Source organism: Notolepis coatsorum (assembly GCF_963971535.1).
Source record: "Notolepis coatsorum genome assembly, chromosome: 1".
Taxonomy (NCBI): Eukaryota; Metazoa; Chordata; class Actinopteri; order Aulopiformes; family Paralepididae; genus Notolepis; species Notolepis coatsorum.
In genome coordinates this window covers 176580695-176599298 of record NC_140165.1, presented here as the reverse complement: position 1 = coordinate 176599298, position 18604 = coordinate 176580695, and the positions used below count along the sequence as shown (strand labels likewise).

Below are 18604 nucleotides of genomic sequence, written 5' to 3'. Positions count from 1 at the left end.
AATCCCTTCAGACAGCCGACTGCTCACGTTGGCCCCCGAGCTCGACGCCCATGACCTCATCAGGGTGGGTGGTCGTCTGAGACGGGCCCCGGACTTAACGGATGACGTCAAGTATCCTATCGTCCTCAACAGCCGACACAAGGTAACCGAGCTTATCATAAAGAAGTACGACGAGGATGTGCACCACGTGGGGGCAGAGAGAGTCTTCGCTGAGATCCGACGCCGTTACTGGATACTGCAAGGGAGAGAAGCAGTACGTCGCTTCCAACGGACCTGTCTAGACTGTCGCAAGTGGCGAGCACAGCCCAGTATACCTATGATGGCGGACCTGCCTCCCTGCCGCCTCCGACTCGGCGAGAAGGCCTTCCACTCCACAGGCATGGACTGCATCGGCCCGCTCTACGTCAAGAAAGGAAGAGGGACAGAGAAGAGGTGGGGCATTGTATACAAGTGTATGACCACACGGGCCGTTCATATAGAGATCCTCCAGACCATGAGTACGGATTCATTCCTCATGTCCTTCCGGAGATTTAAATCCCGAAAGGGAAGCCTGTGTGTGTTGTTGTCCGATCAAGGGACAAACTTCAAAGGCGGAGAAAGAGAACTGAGAGAGTTTCCAGGCCATGGGCCCAGAACTTAAGACCCACCTCGCTCCCTATCAGGTCGAATTCCAGTTCAACCCCCCGAACGCCCCTCATTTCGGGGGAACCTGGGAAAGAGAAGTCCGTTCTATAAAGACAGCTCTGTACGCCGTGCTTGGGGCCCAGACCGTGGCGGAAGAAGTCCTCACGACAGTCCTCACGGAGATCGAGGGCGTCTTGAACTCGAAGCCCCTTGGTTACGTCTCAAGTGATGTAGCAGACTTCGACCCAGTCACCCCAAACTATCTCTTGATGGGGCGGCTGGACCCTGCCCTTCCACAGGCAGTGTACAGACCTGAAGAAGTGAACGGCCGAAGAATGTGGAGATACAGTCAGGTATTGGCCGACCAGTTTTGGAACAGTTTCCTCCTCCACTACCTACCGTCCCTCCAAGCCCGTCAGAAGTGGGTAAAGGACAGGGACAACCTGAAGGTGGACACAGTCGTTATGATCATAGACCAGTCACTACCCCGAGCTATGTGGCCGGCCGCGTAAGCAAAGTGATTACTGGTGCCGATGGGAAGGTCAGAGCGGCAGAAGTCATAGTCCAAGGGCGGACCTACACCCGACCCGTGGCGAAGCTGATAGAGTTGCCGGAGATCCCTGACTCCCCTGATGACGACCATGACCCATGTCGCAACATGCCCGGAGACAGCGCATTGATTCGAGACGAGAACTGAGGTTTGGCACTAGATAGCCACTTAAGTATATATACGGCGGCAGGTGCGAACAGTAGCTGTTCATCAAGTTCGGTAAAACAGTGAAGTGAGAAGCAGTGCGTCTAACAGAGCGTTGAGAACCATGTGCGAAGTGAATAGTAAAAGTGTCAGATTTAATGCAGTAACGTCAAGTTCGACTTAGCTTAATGTGAAGTAAAGAGTCGTTAATTATTGTGTATCGTGCCCACAGCAGTTCGTTCGTGTGCAGCATTACCCAGCAGTTCGTTCGTTTAGCTAGTGGACCTTAGCCAGTGCGCGTGGACTAAATACATTGGTACCAGCACACAAGGAGGCCTAGTCGGAGAACCTACTGGACATGTGCACAGGAGAACCGACGGCGGCGATTGCAGAACCAGTATCGGTTGGATTATATTGATTGTGGAACGTACTACCTGGAGAAGAGCATCGTTAATCTCCACTGTCGTTTGGATTTAACCACCCTGAGGATCTACATTCGGGCTGGCCTCATGGACCGAGGCTAGCTGGCTATCATCATTGCTATCGGGCAATTGGATTACAGTTATTGCTTTGATGCTGAGCTTTGGATTACAAGGACTGGCTTCTGTACGTGAATCCCCTTCTTCTTCAATTGATCAGACTGAGTATCCGAACATTCCTCTCTCCTCCAGAGCTTACAACTCTGGGAGGAACCCCATTGTCTCCAGCGGTACCAGCGTTTCCCCCTATAATTGCCACCCTACGCCAGGCGGCGTTAGCCTAGTACCCCATCGTAGGAATTATTCTATTCCCATTGACTTATGCTACTGACTGACTTATGCATATTCTTCGCCATACAAGCGCGACCCTAATTCTCATATCTGTAACATTTACTGCATAATAATAAATACCCTCAAATGATATTTCTTTGTCAGTGCCGTGTTATTATGAGTGTCTGCCATATATTAGATGTACTGTCTGGCCAGTAATTAAAGTACATAACTAGCAGTGGTTTAATCTATCACAATCTTTAATACAGTCAGGGTTTTGTAACCCCTCAGTTACACCTAGTGTGGAGGATAACATAAGGTCTTGAGGCAATTGGATGAAAAACACAATATCTATGATTACAAACGAAGTCACTCGGTCAGATTTGACCGGAAACGCAAGAGAAGGGTTAAATACCCTAAACCGCCTCATTCTCCTGTGCCTTGTGTTCTGCTCTTGGGTTCTCTAGACACCACCCTAACACTACTACTTTTAATAACCAAAGTGATTCTGCTCTTCTGTTCCTGAACTCATCACCATGACATCATCCTACAGAGAAAAGGAGGGTACTACTTACGCCTGCTGTGAGGTAGACGGGGACAAACAGCCAACCCAGTAACAGCACGATGAATAAAGCCTGGTGGATCAGAGAAATACTTATGGCATGGCTTCCTGAGCATAGCTGAGTGATTAACCAATATTAACATTTCTGTTATGGCCAATAACCGATATTACCAATATGATCTGTATAAATAAAACACATTTCCATGATCGATAATATAAAATAACATTTTGTACATACTATTTTTGTACATACTGAAACAATGCTATCCCACAATCCTGTGCTGCGTCATTATCACATGCAAGTAACGTTACCCAGACAAACTGTGCGGCCAAATGAAAAACACACACACAGCTAGACAGAAAAATTATCATAATTTGTTTACATCGACCCGGTTTTGCTCATTGGACTGATGCAATCAATACTGATATGGTCACTGCTATTGTGCATCTCTAGTAGTCATAACTAAGTAAGTAATCAATGCATCCTCATTAATCTAAATTAAATTGTCTTATGTGATTAATTTATAAACATAATATTATGAATTCATAACTTTTTCTAAGGTTTTAATTGCAGGTATTGCATTATTGCTGACCGAATCAGTCCTGTCACATTAAAGGGATTAACATTAAAGTTTAGATTTTTGGACCACTAGCCATATTCTTTACTTACCAATGATGATGTTGATCAGTAGAGTCCTTTCTCAGCACAATCCATGCTGTTCCTCGTACTAGCTCCAAATACTTTGCCACACAAACTAACGCAAAGTCAATGGGGTCGAGCTTGGGGTTTGTGTGCACTGTGGAGTAAATTTCAGTGAGTTTCATTCAGCTTGCACAGGAGCTCAACCCTATTGACATTGTATTAGTTTGTGGTTAACTAGCCGGGGCTATCATGAGGAACGGCATGGATTGTGCTGAGAAAGGACTCTAGCAATCGACAACATCATTGGTAAGTAAGAAATGGGGTTAGGGTTCCAAAAATCGGAACTATCCCTTTAAGTATTGAAAGTAATCAAACTGAACTGAACAAAATCTAAATGTAATATAAATAATAAATACTTTCTAGACTGAATTCCCAACACCCACACTAGCACAGGGTACAGGTACTTACATTCCACTCAAACCCTCCCACAGCGATACCGCTGGCTGCCCCGGTCCCCGCCAGGCCCACAAAGTGCCCACTACCAATGTTACTGGCAAACAGAGACGCGCCCACCTGGGAAAGGAGACATACGTAATCAGTACAGATCACATCAAGAGTCAGTCCAGATAATGCGTAGTATGTGAATGAAAGTACACAACCTCATCACCACAACATGCTTCTGCTAAACTGTGAGCCTGCCTTCATATTAGGGGTGTGCGGAGACGTCATTATCTGTATCTGTATCTGTATCTGTTCAACCAACACAATTATTTGTATATGTATCTGTATTTGGATAGAAGACAGGAAGTTGCATGGTTTATACCGGAACGGAACAACAGAAGTTATTTCTTTATTATTATTATTTATATATATATATATATATATATATATATATATATATATATATATATATATATATATATATATATATTTATTAAGGCTGTCAAAGTTAACGCGATATTAACGCGTAAACTCCCGATTCTATTAATGCCACTATTTTTTTTAACTCAAGATTAACACTTTAACCGCCGAAAACGCCTTTGGACGTCTTTCCTAGCCATGCTCATTCTGCCGAAGACGCCGTAACTCGTCTTTGATATCAATAATTCAAAAATCTGTGATCAAAATCATATTTCTCCTCCGGGGACCTGAGATGTACAGCTGAGCTCCACTCAACTCTCTAGCGGTTCAAGAGCGCCATCTGGTGGCCGATCGGCAGATCGCCAACAGGAAGTGACTCGTCAAACAGGAAGTGCTCATCCATATTTCGTCCGGGCACTCGCGATCATTTGCAGGACTCTATCTCAACACACTGGATAATCAATCGCTCGCCCTAACTCAATAAACAACGTTATTTGGACGTATATAGTATTATACAACCTGGAAATGGTTCATCAGGATCAACATCCCATAATCGAAAACTGTCTACTCCAAGCTGATCGTCCAACGGCGCGAGGAAGATACGGTGAGTTTCAACGTTATTTTCTAACGTCTTCTATACTAACTGATCTGATGATCATATGACCCACACTATATGAATGTTATAACGTTGCCCACGGAATTATAAACGCCCCCTCGCCCATCCGGTCAATATCAGATGATACGTAGTAACTTCTAGAAGTACCTCCAGTTGAAATTTTTCATCTGGCACCGATCGCTACCAAACTGTATTTGATCATCAATATAATGCATTTGGGGCTATAAATCAAGTTCTGGAGAAAGCTGCAGAAAACGATAAAAACATACTTGTACTTTAGACCATATTTTAGTATGAATATGTGAATGAAAAAGTATATCGTTGCTACACCCTGAACAATGGATATAGGACATTGAATGGGCCATAATAATGTCAATTTAGCAATAGAATTTAAAAGGTTATAGCCCTGCAAAGAAGGGGAACTTCTCCATAGACAAATAGAGCTGGCTAGGGATGGTAAATTATGAATTTAACCATGGCAATCAAAGTGTTAACAATTTTTTTTTTCTTCTTTTTTTTTACTAGATTTCACTCGGGTGTATTATTGATGCTCTCATTGATACTATGTTTGTTTCTGAAGTGTGTGTGTGTGTGTGTGTGTGTGTGTGTGTGTGTGTGTGTGTGTGTGTGTGTGTGTGTGTGTGTGTGTGTGTGTGTGTGTGTGTGTGTGTGTGTGTGTGTGTGTGTGTGTGTGTGTGTGTGTGTGTGTGTGTGTGTGTGTGTGTGTGTGTGTGTGTGTGTGTGTGAGTGTGTGTGTGTGTGTGTGTGTGTGTGTGTGTGTGTGTGATATAGAGAGAGAGGGGGGTGAGAGATGAGGGCAAGAGAGAAAGAGAGCTGGGAGAGTGTGTGTGTGAGAGAGAGAGGGGGGTGTGTGATTAATCAGCCCTTGTGTGTGTGAATGTAACAAGTTCCTAACGTTTTCTTTCCCCTATTATTTCATGCACACTTTATTCATTGTTTTAAATTATTATTTTCTTTTAAGTTATTTTGTGCATCACACTGTTTTGAATTTGATGCAAATTTGCAATGCATGAGGGTCATCCTTTTGTGTTAAATGGCTGCATAAAGCAAGCATTTGTTGACTCGCATGTTGATAAGAGTATTACAACTTGGAACTTGAAAACTTAAAAAAAAATAGAAAAAATAAAAAAATGCGATTAATTTGCGATTAATCGTGAGTTAACTATGGACAATCATGCGATTAATCGAGTTAAATATTTTAATCGTTTGACAGCACTAATATATATATTATTTTTTTGCAACAATTATTGTACAATGCTAGATGGGAACAGATGTAATCAAATTAATAATTAACGTTAGGAGCAGCTGAGATACTGAGAAAAAGGAGACTAGGGCAGCACAGGCTCCATTCACCTCAGTGACACCTAGGAGACCAGGGCAGCACAGGCTCCATTCACCTCAGTGACACCTAGGAGACCAGGGCAGCACAGGCTCCATTCACCTCAGTGACACCTAGGAGACCAGGGCAGCACAGGCTCCATTCACCTCAGTGACACCTAGGAGACCAGGGCAGCACAGGCTCCATTCACCTCAGTGACACCTAGGAGACCAGGGCAGCACAGGCTCCATTCACCTCAGTGACACCTAGGAGACTAGGGCAGCACAGGCTCCATTCACCTCAGTGACACCTAGGAGACCAGGGCAGCACAGGCTCCATTCACCTCAGTGACACCTAGGAGACTAGGGCAGCACAGGCTCCATTCACCTCAGTGACACCTAGGAGACCAGGGCAGCACAGGCTCCATTCACCTCAGTGACAGATGGAGAGGTTTTGGCAAAGTTTTGGTATTATTTTCTTTACCATAGAAATCTAGTAGAAAATGTAAAAAGTTAAATTTTTCTGACCTGTGGATCCAGGCAAAACAAGTTTGTTATAGATGTTGCCAGCGACCTCACAGCGTTAACATTACTGCCCACTTAGGAGAAAGGAACTGTTCCACTGTTTGCATAAATCCTAATTTATGCAAATGACGTGTCATCAGCTTGTGACTGCAACTTGTTCCTGTTTGCGGACGACTCAGCCCTGCTGGTCTCTGACAAGAACAAGTTACAGGTTGAAAAAACCCTCAGCTCGGAACTAGGTAAAATCTGCATATGGCTCGCCGACAACAAACTATCATTACACATGGGCAAAACAGAGTCCATTCTCTTCGGTTCAAATAACAAACTCAGCAAGACCGACGGCTTCTCAGTTACAGTGGGTGACAATATTGTCACAAGGAAAGATGAAATTACCTACCTGGGTTCCATCCTAGAGGGTAGAGGCTAATCTTTCCTGTGACAAAATGGCATCCAATGTAATTAAAAAAGTCAACCAACGAACTAGATTCTTGTACCGGATCTCCTCTCTGGTAAACAAGAATACCCTGAAGACTCTGGCAGGAGCACTCATTCAAGGGTACTACGACTATGCTTGCAAGTTGCACCTCATGGTACCAAAGCACCTCAAAGGCACTAAAAACCAAATTACAAACATCTCAAAACAAACTGCTTGACCTGACTCCTAGAACCCACCTCACCCCTGCCCACTTTGACAACCTAGGATGGCTTAGAGTAGACGACAGAGTACAGCAACTTGCAATGGGCCTGGTCTACAAGATACACTACACGACCAAGGTACCCATGTACATGTCAAAATACTTCCCAAAGGTCAGTGAATACCACGACCACAACACCAGAGGGAGCTCCACAAATCATGTTAAACCCAGATTCGGCTCAAACAAGGGACTAAACACGTTTCGCAATTATGCCACATCAATGTGGAACGCCCTACCCAAAGCTGTAAAGGAATGTGAATCACTACCCACTTTCAAAAACACTCTCAAAGAACACCTACGGGAGACTGCAATTCGAAACTGGCCCCCACAAATGTCCTAACCCAGTTGTACAGTAAATGACCAAGTATGGCTTTGTCAGTATTCCAATGCACAGTGTACAGTGTCCCCCACCCACCCACCCACCCCCTACCCAACCCCACCCCACCTACCCAACCTCCTCCAATGTACAGTTTCTACGTCAAATATATATACACTATTTTTTTTTATCACAAACAGTACTGTATTTGCAAACCTGGTATGTCATAAATGTATAGATGTAGCAGTACTGTCTATCTGTATGTCATGTGTGTCATATATGTTATGATGAATTGAAAATGGGGGACCCTGATGTAAACAAGACGAAAGTCTTTCTCTGGTCTGCATCCCCTTAACAATTGTATGTATTGAGCCGTACTGTACTGTACCTATTCTGCAATCTGTTAATAAAGTTTTCAATCAATCAATCAATCAATCAATCAATCAATCCATTGTCCTCTCATTGGTGCAGCTTTTAATGTGCCATCTCCCTTCTTTGGTGTATTATGATTGGCCAGAAGAAGAGGTGGGGTATTCAGTAAGCCTAGACTACATTCCTGATTGGTGGGTGTGTTATGACAAGTCCAAAACATTCATAGACAAGTATTGTATGTGGTCTGTTATATCCAGTTAATGTAAATAGTTAGCTAACTGTTTTACTTGAATGGATTTCACTGTAACTGTGTGTGTTTCACAGTGGCAAGGCTGTTTTGGTGTGGGCTGTATTTTGTAGATAACGTTTTACATTTCCTTATTTTTTTAATCTGTATTAAGAATAATTATCAGTGCTAAGAATGTTTCACGCTTTTGAAGATCGTGCAGTCTCTAAAGTACGGTACAAGAGGGTTTGAACCAGCGGGAAGAGGGTTGCGTCACACCTGTGGTCTTTTTCAAGGGGACTCGTGGGCCCCGTCCCCAAGGTACTAACCAAACTAGAAGATAATTAGATTTAGAAGATATAACCAGTTAGATATTTGAACTCACAGGCCACCATGTCATGGTCCGTCCAGCCAGGAAGTACCCGCCCACTGTTCCCCGATTGGTCCGGGACATGGACTGAAAGACACACACACACACACACACACACAGGACAATTACTGCTACCTGAACAAAAAACGAGTACAGCTTACTGAGTACATTAGTACCAGGGTTGAGATCGATTCACTTTCAATCAAAACTTGCCCTATTTCCTACTTAACCCCTGTTTGTCATACTAGTTCCAGGTAGTGAGCTACAAACCAATACAAAGTCAACAGGGACGATCTCCTGTCTGTACAAGCTGACTGAGGCTCACTGAAATCTACTTTGTGTGAACTGTGGAGTAAATGTCATTGAGTCCCACTCAGCTAGTACTGTATGACAAACAGCTTTGACTGTGCAGAGAAAAAATCAACATCATCACTGGTTAAGTAAGAAATATCACAACAAAATATAATTAGATACTTTATAACACCAGAAATACAGGGCAATTACACACCAGCAAAGAAAACATGTTGGAGGGAGTGTGGACAGGAAGGGGCGAACCATACACACATATTCTGGGGATGTCAGAAGATAAGGCACTACTGGGAAGAGATAGGAGGGATAATAAATGAAATAATAGGATACGAAATACCCCAGGGAGGCCAAGTGTTGTATTTGGGGAATCTGTCACAGGAAGGAATCCAAGGGGAAGACAAATATTTGATTAAGATATTGATAGTGGCAGCCAAGAAAGCTTTAACTGTGGTACAAGGTAGAAGTGCTGACAAAGGATCAATGGATAGAGTTGGTAGAGGGGATACAGGAAATGGAGAGAATCACACATCTGCTGAGGCTGCAAGAAGAAAAGTTTGAATGGAAATGGGGAAATTGGGAAGAATACAGGAGGGGAAGTAACGACATCACAGAGGTTTGAAAAGGATACAAGGAAATGAATAAAAATTTAAATAAATAATGCAAATGTAGAATGGACCGAAGGACCCATGTCACACTTTTTCTTTACTCATTTTTTGTCTATTTGTTTTAATTTATGTACTGTGTATTGTCTATGAATGTTGTCTATGTATGTTGTTGAAAAAATGAAAATAAAAATTTAAGTTTAAAAAAAATTAAAATATCACAACAATCCAGTTATATAGCATTACTGGCAATCGCGTCTCGCTCTTCGCCATAATGAGATATCTTGTATCTCCAGCACCTACTGTGCTCATGAACAAAACAAATGCACCCATGCACCTGACCAGTCCACGCCCCGGCGTCCTCCTAAGATGCCGGACATGGTCACACTCCCCCTTCCTATTTTTTTTGTTTCCATCATGGACGCTGCAGTGCACTCCATGAACTAGTTGTTATGAAATGCAGAGAGAAATTGAACAATGTTGGGTTTTCGCCGGAAATTCGCCAGCCCCTGGAATCTTCTCGGCACATCCTAACAGCGCATTGGGTCTGTCCTGGGTTTCCTCGTCTCGTGACAGCGGACCGAGGGACGTCGCGCGGCGGCTAGCTGTCGGGCTAGGTCACGCACAGGTAGGGCCTGCGCTGCCAGGCATTAATGCTAGCATTTGTTATACTACTCGTTGTCCCGTGAGACAGCCGAGTTGTGGGGGGCAGGATATTTGGGAAAACATGGTCGTCATGACTCTGTTTTGGGTGTTTTCCCAGCTATCCTAGTGTTTCAAGTTTCAAGTTTCAAGTTTCTTTAATAGTTGTCATACAGAAGTACAGAATACTTTTATACAAAATGCTTCTTACTGTTACGCTCCAGAGACTGTGCTAGACAAGATAAGTATCAATAACATAGTATAGCATGTAAATTAGAAGTAGAAAATGAGGTCACAGTGTTCAGTATAGACATATGTACAATGTTCGATGCAGAATAGACGTAACTGAGTTACCATATAATATAAAATACTATGCAGTGTACTAATATACAATACTATATAGTGCAAAGCAGAAATGGGATGAGGTACAATTTAGGTACAATTTACAGTAAGGTGTACGAGTTGTAGTGCAATCCTTTATCAATAAATATAAAGTGTGGGGAGTGGGTGCTACAGTGTGTTTGTTTAAAGTGAGTGTGTGCTATAAAGTGTGGGGAGTGGGTGCTACAGTGTGTTCAAGTCAAGTCAAGTCAAGAGTTTTAATTGTCACGGCATACAGGTATACAATGAAATGCGGCTGGTCTTGCCCGCGACGATGTGCAATACAGTGGTACAACATATAATAGAATCCAATAAAATACAGTGGTACAACATATTAATAGAATCCAATAAAACAGTGCAATAAACAGGTACATGGTGTGCCATCTCGGTATCTGTACATTAGTATTTACAGAGCATATAGGACATGCTAGGTAGCTTTAGTAGTGCAATACACTGTTCCTGATGTTATACTACTTTAAGTGGCCTTTCCTCTGGCCATAAGTGTGCGTGTGTGCGGCATGAGTGTTAAAGTGGCTGCTAGTGTGTGAGCGTGCTCAGCGTGCGTGTCGTGTATGTGCTTGTGTGTGGATAGTTCAGTTTCTGTGTCTCTCAATGTTCATTGTTCAAGGCTCTGATGGCCTGGGGGAAGAAGCTTAGCCTAAGCCTCTCCGTCCTAGTAGCTGGAGTTCGCAGGCGTCTGCCTGACCTCAGCAGCTGGAACAGGCTGTTATTGGGGTGGTGGGGGTCTTTCATTATCCTGCAGGCTCTGGATTTGCACCTCTTGTTGTATAGAGCCTGCAGGGGAGGTAGCGCAATACCCGTGGTATGCTCGGCTGAGCGCACCACTCTCTGTAGGGCCTTCTTGTCCTGTGCCGTGCTGTTCCCATACCAGGCAGTGATGTTTCCGGTCAAGATGCTCTCTACAGCTCCTGAGTAGAAGGACTGGAGTATCTTCCCCGATACTCTGAACTTCCTTAACTGTCTCAGGTGGTAGAGGCGCTGCTTCGCTTTCTTTACTACTGTGTCTATGTGTGTTGACCATGTCAGGTCCTCTGAGATGTGGACCCCCAGGTACTTGAAGCTGCTCACCCTGTCCACGGTAGCCCCGTTAATCGTCAGTGGTGTGTGTGTCTCCTGCTGTCCTCTCCTATAATCCACGATCAGCTCCTTGGTTTTACCAATGTTCAGGAGCAGGCTGTTGTCCTGGCACCAACGTTCCAGTACCTCAACCTCCTCTCGGTAGGCCTTCTCGTCGTTGTCCGAGATCAGCCCCACCACCACCGTGTCGTCGGCGAACTTCACAATGGAGTTGGAGCTGAACTTGGCCGCACAGTCGTGTGTGTAGAGTGAGTACAACAGGGGGCTTAGAACACAGCCCTGGGGGGACCTGATGCTCAGGGTGATGGTGTTGGAGGTCTGACCCCCCACCCTGACCGCCTGGGGTCTTTCACTCAGAAAGTCCAGTACCCAGGCGCTCAGGGCGGAGCTCAGGCCTAGCTCGATCGCGTCATCAGTGGACCTGTTTGTCCTGTATGCAAATTGCATAGGGTCCATATCACTGGGGAGAGAGGCACAAATGTGGTCCTTGACCAGCCTCTCGAAACATTTCATGACCACAGAGGTGAGTGCCACCGGTCTGTAATCATTTGGACATGTTGGGGAGGGTTTCTTTGGTACAGGGATGATGGTAGACATCTTGAAGCAGGCAGGGACTACTGACTCCGCCAGGGATTGATTAAATATGGCGGTGAACACCGGGGCAAGCTGGTTTGCACAGGACTTAAGTATGCGTCCTGTTATACCATCTGGGCCTGCAGCCTTCCTGGTGTTCACCTGCATAAATGCTCTTCTCACACTGTGTTCCGACAACGAGAGAGCGCCCCCGCCCCCCCGCGGTTGCCCCCCCCCCCCACAACAGCCGGTGCGCCAGTGACGTCACTAGCCAGAGGGCTAGCGGCGACACTGTCTACACCGAACCGAGCGTAGAAGGAGTTGAGTTTGTCCGCTAGAGAGGCGTCATCGCTCCCCATTGAGGGGGCGCTGACTTTGTAGTCAGTTATTGTCTTCAGTCCCCTCCACAAGCCTCTTGTGTCGTTTTGTGCCATTTGTGTCTCCAGTTTCTCAGCATATGTTTGTTTAAAGTGAGTGTGTGCGTGTGGATGTGTGTGCTATGTGCGTTTGATGGTTGTTGTGTAGTGTTCATTGTTCGTTGAGCAGCCTGATGGCCTGGGGATAGAAGCTTCTTCTGAGTCTTTCTGTGCTCGCCTTGAGACTCCGGTATCGCTTGCCTGACCGCAGCAGTTCAAAGAGGCAGTTGTTCGGGTGACTGGAGTCCTTAATGATTCTCTTAGCCTTGCCCCTGCACCGCTTGTTGTAAATGTTCTGGAGGGTGGGGAGCCCCCCTCCAATTGTGCGTTCGGCTGAACGCGTCACTCTTTGTAGTCTGCTTCGGTCTTGTGCAGTGCTATTCCCAAACCAGGAGGTGATGTTGCCAGTCAGGATGCTCTCTATTGTACATGAGTAGAAGTTCTTAAGGATCTTCTGACTGACTTGGAACTTCCTTAGGCGCCTGAGGAAGTAGAGGCGTTGTCGTGCCTTCTTCACAACACTGTCAATGTGTGTGGTCCATGTCAAGTCCTCGGATATGTAGGCTCCGAGGTACTTAAAGCTGTTCACTCTCTCAACCGGTGCCCCGTCGATGCTGAGGGGGCTGTAGTCCTTGACCCCCGACCTTCTGAAGTCCACAATCATCTCCTTTGTTTTGCTGACGTTCAGGGAGAGGCTGTTTTCCTGGCACCATCCCGCCAGGACCTTGACCTCATCCAGGTAGGCCCTCTCGTCGTTTGCAGAGATCAGGCCCACCACCACTGTGTCGTCAGCAAATTTGATGATTGTGTTGCTACTCCGCTGAGCCACACAGTCGTGTGTGTACAGGGAGTAGAGAAGGGGACTGAGAACACAGCCCTGGGGGGCCCCTATGTTGAGGGTGATGGATGAGGAGGTGCAGTTGCCTGCTCTCACCACCTGGGGTCTGCCCGTCAGGAAGTCCAAGACCCACTGGCAGAGGTCATAGTTCAAGCCCAGGTCCCTGAGCTTGGCTATGAGTTTGGAGGGGACTATGGTATTGAATGCCGAGCTGTAGTCGATGAATAGCATTCTCACATAGTTCCCCTTCCTCTTGTCCAGGTGTGATGCTGCTGTGTGCAGCACATGGGCTATGGCGTCCTCCGTGGACCTGTTGGGGCGGTATGCAAATTGCAGGGGGTCCATGTTGATGGGGAGGGAAGAGCAGATGTAGCCCTTTACTAGCTTCTCAAAGCACTTCATGGCTATGGAGGTGAGAGCTACAGGGCGGTAGTCGTTGAGGCAAGCAGGCTTGGATTTCTTGGGTACAGGGATAATAGTGGACTTCTTCAGGCAGGTGGGGATGACAGCCTGTTCTAAGGACAGGTTAAATATGTCAGTGAATACCGGGGCCAGTTGGTCGGCACAGACTTTTAGGACGCGGCCGGGGATGCCGTCCGGTCCTGCTGCCTTCCTGATATTCACTTTTTTAAAGGTCCGCCTCACCTCATGCTCTGTTACCCTGAACACTGAGTCTCCATCAGCAGCAGACCCCCCCCCCCCCCCCCCCCATTGCTGTGGCTTGTGGGCTGGTGTTGTTATTACCAGCATCAAACCTCGCATAGAAAGTATTGAGGTCATTTGCTAAGGAGATGTCACTGTTCAGTTTGAAGGAGGTGCCTTTGTAGTCCGTCATCGTTTTGAGCCCCTGCCACATAGCTCTGGAGTCGGCCTGTTCAAACTGGAGTTAAATTTTATCCCTGTAGCGCCGTTTTGCCTCTATTACTGTCCTCCTTACGTTGTATCGCGCCACCTTGTGGTCATTCATGTTGCCTGTCACCAGGCCGTCGTTGTATGCTTTGGTGCGCGCTTTCAGAGCAGACGGATTTGTCTACCCAGGGTTTTTGATTTGGGTAAACTTTAATTGTGGTAGTGGGGATTGTTTCTTCCACTAAAGTACGAACAAAGTCCAGCACTGTCTCCGTGTAGACATTAATGTTATCTGTGTCGCGGAACACCCCCCAGTCTGTGCACTCAAACGCAGCTTGGAGCGTCTCCTCTGACGTCACATCCCATTTCTGCACCTCTCGCGAGACTACAGGTGTGCTCTTGATTCTTTGTTTGTACTTTGGAGAAAGAAAGATGGCCGCATGATCAGACTTCCCAAAGCCACTAGCAGAATGAGCCTTGTATCCACCCTTAAATTGCGAGTAACAGTGATCTAAAATGTTACCGCCTCTGGTGTTACAAGTCACATGCTGATAGAAGTCAGGCAAAACCTTTCTCAGATTGGCGCTATAGAAATCACCCACTACTACAATGGCGGCGTTAACGTTCGCGGCTTGGAGTTTGTTTACCTCATTGTGAAGTCTGGAGAGTGCGACACTATCGCTGGCTTGCGGTGGAATGTACACTCCTACAAGGATAATCGCCGTTAACTCTCTCGGAAGGAAGAAAGGACGACATTTGATTGTTATATATTCCAGGTTGGGGCAGCAGTGGTTCGATAATTCCTTCACGTTGGCTGGATCACTCCAATTGTTGTTCACCATGAAGGCGATCCCACCTCTGCGCTGTTTGCCGGATTCAGCTGTTCTATCCTTGCGGTGGATGAAGAAGTGATCGGCCGGTTGGATGGCGTGGTCCGGGGTTTCTGGCGACAGCCACGTTTCAATGAAGCAGAGAACATTACAATCTCTAATGTCTCTCTGGAATTTAATCCTTGCTCGGATGTCGTCTAATTTATTGTCAATCGATTGTACATTGGCTAGCAATATACTGGGTAGTGGCGTTCGGTGTCGTCTGGTTCTCAGTCTGTTACGGATCCCAGCTCTCTTCCCACGCCGTCTGATGGTTCCTTTGTTCCTGGGGTCAAGACCTGGTCCTGGTGTCCTCAAGATCTCAACAGGCCATTGCTGCGGTTCAGAAAGCTGATCCAGGGAGTAATCTAGTCTGTAAATTTCCCGTAATCCGATGTCTATAAGTGACTGACGGTCATACACATTAAATGCACCTACTGTTGGTACAGACAAAACTCTTAAAACTATAAATATTAGCAAAAGTAAGCACAGTCTCGACGGAGCGCACAGACAGGCGGCCGGACGTAGCGGCGCCATCTTAATCTCGCGGATAATGCTAATGCTACAATGATGGGTCTCCGTTCTTGTTCCCCGCCGAGGGCTGTCTTTTTTAAAAGGTCTTCCCTCCTCTTAACCATTCATGCTGAAGGTCAATCGGTGTCTACTGTTGGGAGTTTTGACGGGGGCTTGTTTACCATTTCATGGGTGGATGGGCTGAGGCCTAGGGCTGGTGTGCTTTTTGTGAATCTATGAATTGTGTGCGGGACTGGTGTTTCTCTGGTCTGCATCCCCTTAACATTGTGTGTATGGGCTAGCCCATTCTGCAGTGTGTTAGTGGAGTTTTCGTTCATTTATTCATTTACCCCTTCATGGGTGCACACCACAGTGGAGGCAGTGCTTTCACTAGTAGTAGTTTTTTGTTGCGGCCACCACTGGTGCTCCGTGCTTGTGAAGCAGGTGGCATCAGTCCTTTGCCTCTGACATGGTGGAACGGTTTTGAGGTTATTAGCTTTGACCTAGCCACAAGCTATAACCGCAGGGAGGGCTAGGATGCTGTCAATGCTTGTTTACAGACATCTTGGTTGGATCAGTCTCCCCTTGAGGGGGAGAGACGTTTTTTCCCTCCTCAGGGCTCCCCTCTCCGCAGAGGGACTTTGGTCTTTCCGCAGGAGCGCGGGCGGTATTTGACCTAGGCCCCACACCGCCTCACACCGTGCAGCCAGAGGTGAGGGCGCGGCTTCGCCAGCGGCTGTGGCGAGGCCCTCAACCAGCGGCCATGTTTCCCCCACCTGAGGTACCCTGGACACAAAGAAAACAGGTGATCGCAAGGCCGACAGCCTTGGCGGCCGAGGGATCAACTACATTAGATGAGCACGCCCTAAAAAATCTTCGCCGTCTAACTGTGTCCCCCCCCCCCCCCAACACCAGCGGGATAAGGGCTCTGATTAGTTTCCTTTGGCTGCGGGCCGCGTGCCTTCAATGAAGCGCAAGCGGCCCCACGTTTAGCTTCTCATGGGGACAGGGGCTGACACCCAGTTGCTGGCTAGGCCTGGGTCTGTCCGTGAGAATGTTGTGCTGTCAAGCGGTTCCCATGCCACACGTTCTGTGTCTGTGTTTGGTGAGCCTGGTGTTGTGTCTGTCAACAACAAAGGTTGTCAGCGGGGGAGCTCGAGGCCCTTGGGGTCGAGCACGAGTTCCCCCAGCCCCGTCCTCGCCAGGCCGGGTATCACATTAGTGTTTCCCACGGCCGGAAGACCGGCGGTGGTCTGGCAGGCGCGCGTGATTTGGGTGGTAGTAATATCACTGCAGGGCTACAGTGTGTAGGAACCCACCCTATCGGGCAGTGTGGGGACCTCACGTCTTGCATGTCCAGCTGTAGAACAGTTCCTCAGCAATCCATGCTTTTGCTGGGAGCTTTTGTCACCCAGTGTGATGTCAGCTTCCCCCGTATCAAACCGGCCCTTTCTGTCGGGGTCCCCCCTTGGGTGCGATTGCCTCATTGGTAGTGTCGGGGTGCGGTATCCCAGCTCCACGAGACGCCCTGCTCGCGTGGTTGGCGAGTCCAGGGTTGGCCACGCACAGTGGGTGGGACCGGGCCGCCTATCTATGGTTTCTGGCGGACCAGTGCCAAGTGGCGGCGGTTGCGCTTGGGATTATCATCACATATGGCTACAGCAGTGCCATATGTCGAGGTGGATGGAGAGAACGCTGAGGCGGGGACTTGTGTTTACACAACCCCACCCATTTTCAGGTTTGGTACAGACCCTATTGTCTGGGTCAACAGCAGTGACAGCTCTGGCCGACGAGATCCAATCTCTGTGGGCGAAGCAAGCCATCGTCGTGGTCCCAAAGGAGGACGCGATGCGTGGTGTTTCATCCCGGTATTCTCTGGTGCCCGGGGGGGGGGGGGGGGTGTCAGACCCATACTGGACCTGTCCCATGGAAGGTTCAGAATTTTGACCATCTCCCACCTGTTAGACGCTGTCAGGTGGGGGCCTGGTTCTCCTCCATAGACCTGAAGGATGCGTATTCGCATCCCGATCTTCCATCCTAGGGCTTACCTACGCTTCCTTTGCAGGGCTTAGTGTACGAGTACCTGAGGCTGCCGTTCGGCCATTCTCGGGCTCCCCGCATCTTCACCAAGTGTGTGTAGACCACACTGGGGCCTCTGCGTCGTCGGGGGTTACGAAGTGTATTCTGCCCTGGATGACGTTCTGGTCCTTGGCCGGTCAGGGTAGATCGCCAGGTCTCATACCAGGCAGGTGGTGTCTCACCAGCCTGGGTTTAGCTGTAGACTGGAAGTAGAGTTCTCCTCTTCCCAGTCAACGGGTGGAGTACTTGGGCTTTTTCTAAGCTCAAGGTCTATATGGGCATCCCTCTCGGAGCGGCGGCGAGTGATTGGGTTCTCGGCGCGCTCGGGAGGTTCCGTCCTAGGGCGGTTACGGCGCTGTCCGTGATGCGCCTGCTGCTGGGGTCCCTCTTGGCCTCCTCTTCATGGGGAGGATGCAGAGGTGGTTTTTTCCAATATGAAAATGGGCCCGGTTTGAGACATATGGAAGCGGCTGAAGGTTCCCATGTCAGTACTGGGGGACCTCGTCTTCTGGGGAGGGTCTGGTGCCCTCACCTGCCTTGGGCAGCAGGCTGTCACACGTCATGGTCTTCACCGTGGGATGGGGGGGGGGGCGTGTCGGACCAACGCAGTAGGGGGCAGCTGCCATGCTGCCCGGTCTGCGCTACATTCAATGTGTTGGGATTGAAGGCGGTCCTTCTGGTCCTCAAACGGCTCGACCACCTTGTGGTGGGAAAGCATGTTTTGGTCAGGACGGACAACACGACGTCAGCATTGTATATTGTCAGACAGGGTGGAATGCGCTCTCCCCGTCTGCACCGGGCGGCGGTCGGGCTCTGGCTATGGGCATTCTCCATCTGCTCTGCC

The 18604-nt window shown here is 47.7% G+C and overlaps 1 protein-coding gene across 1 annotated transcript in view; it reads right to left on the bottom strand.

Moving 5' to 3' along the window:
* slc5a2 (solute carrier family 5 member 2) overlaps window positions 1–18604 on the bottom strand; it is a gene marked incomplete at its 3' end in the record, with an annotated part of 148989 nt that overhangs the window by 126977 nt on the left and 3408 nt on the right. Inside the window, exons 2-4 of the mRNA XM_084332380.1 lie at window positions 8607–8678; window positions 3741–3845; window positions 2643–2702 (exon numbers count right to left, since the gene is read on the bottom strand). Coding sequence (XP_084188506.1) covers window positions 2643–2702; window positions 3741–3845; window positions 8607–8678 — 237 coding nt within the window. The remainder of the gene's footprint in view (window positions 1–2642; window positions 2703–3740; window positions 3846–8606; window positions 8679–18604) is intronic.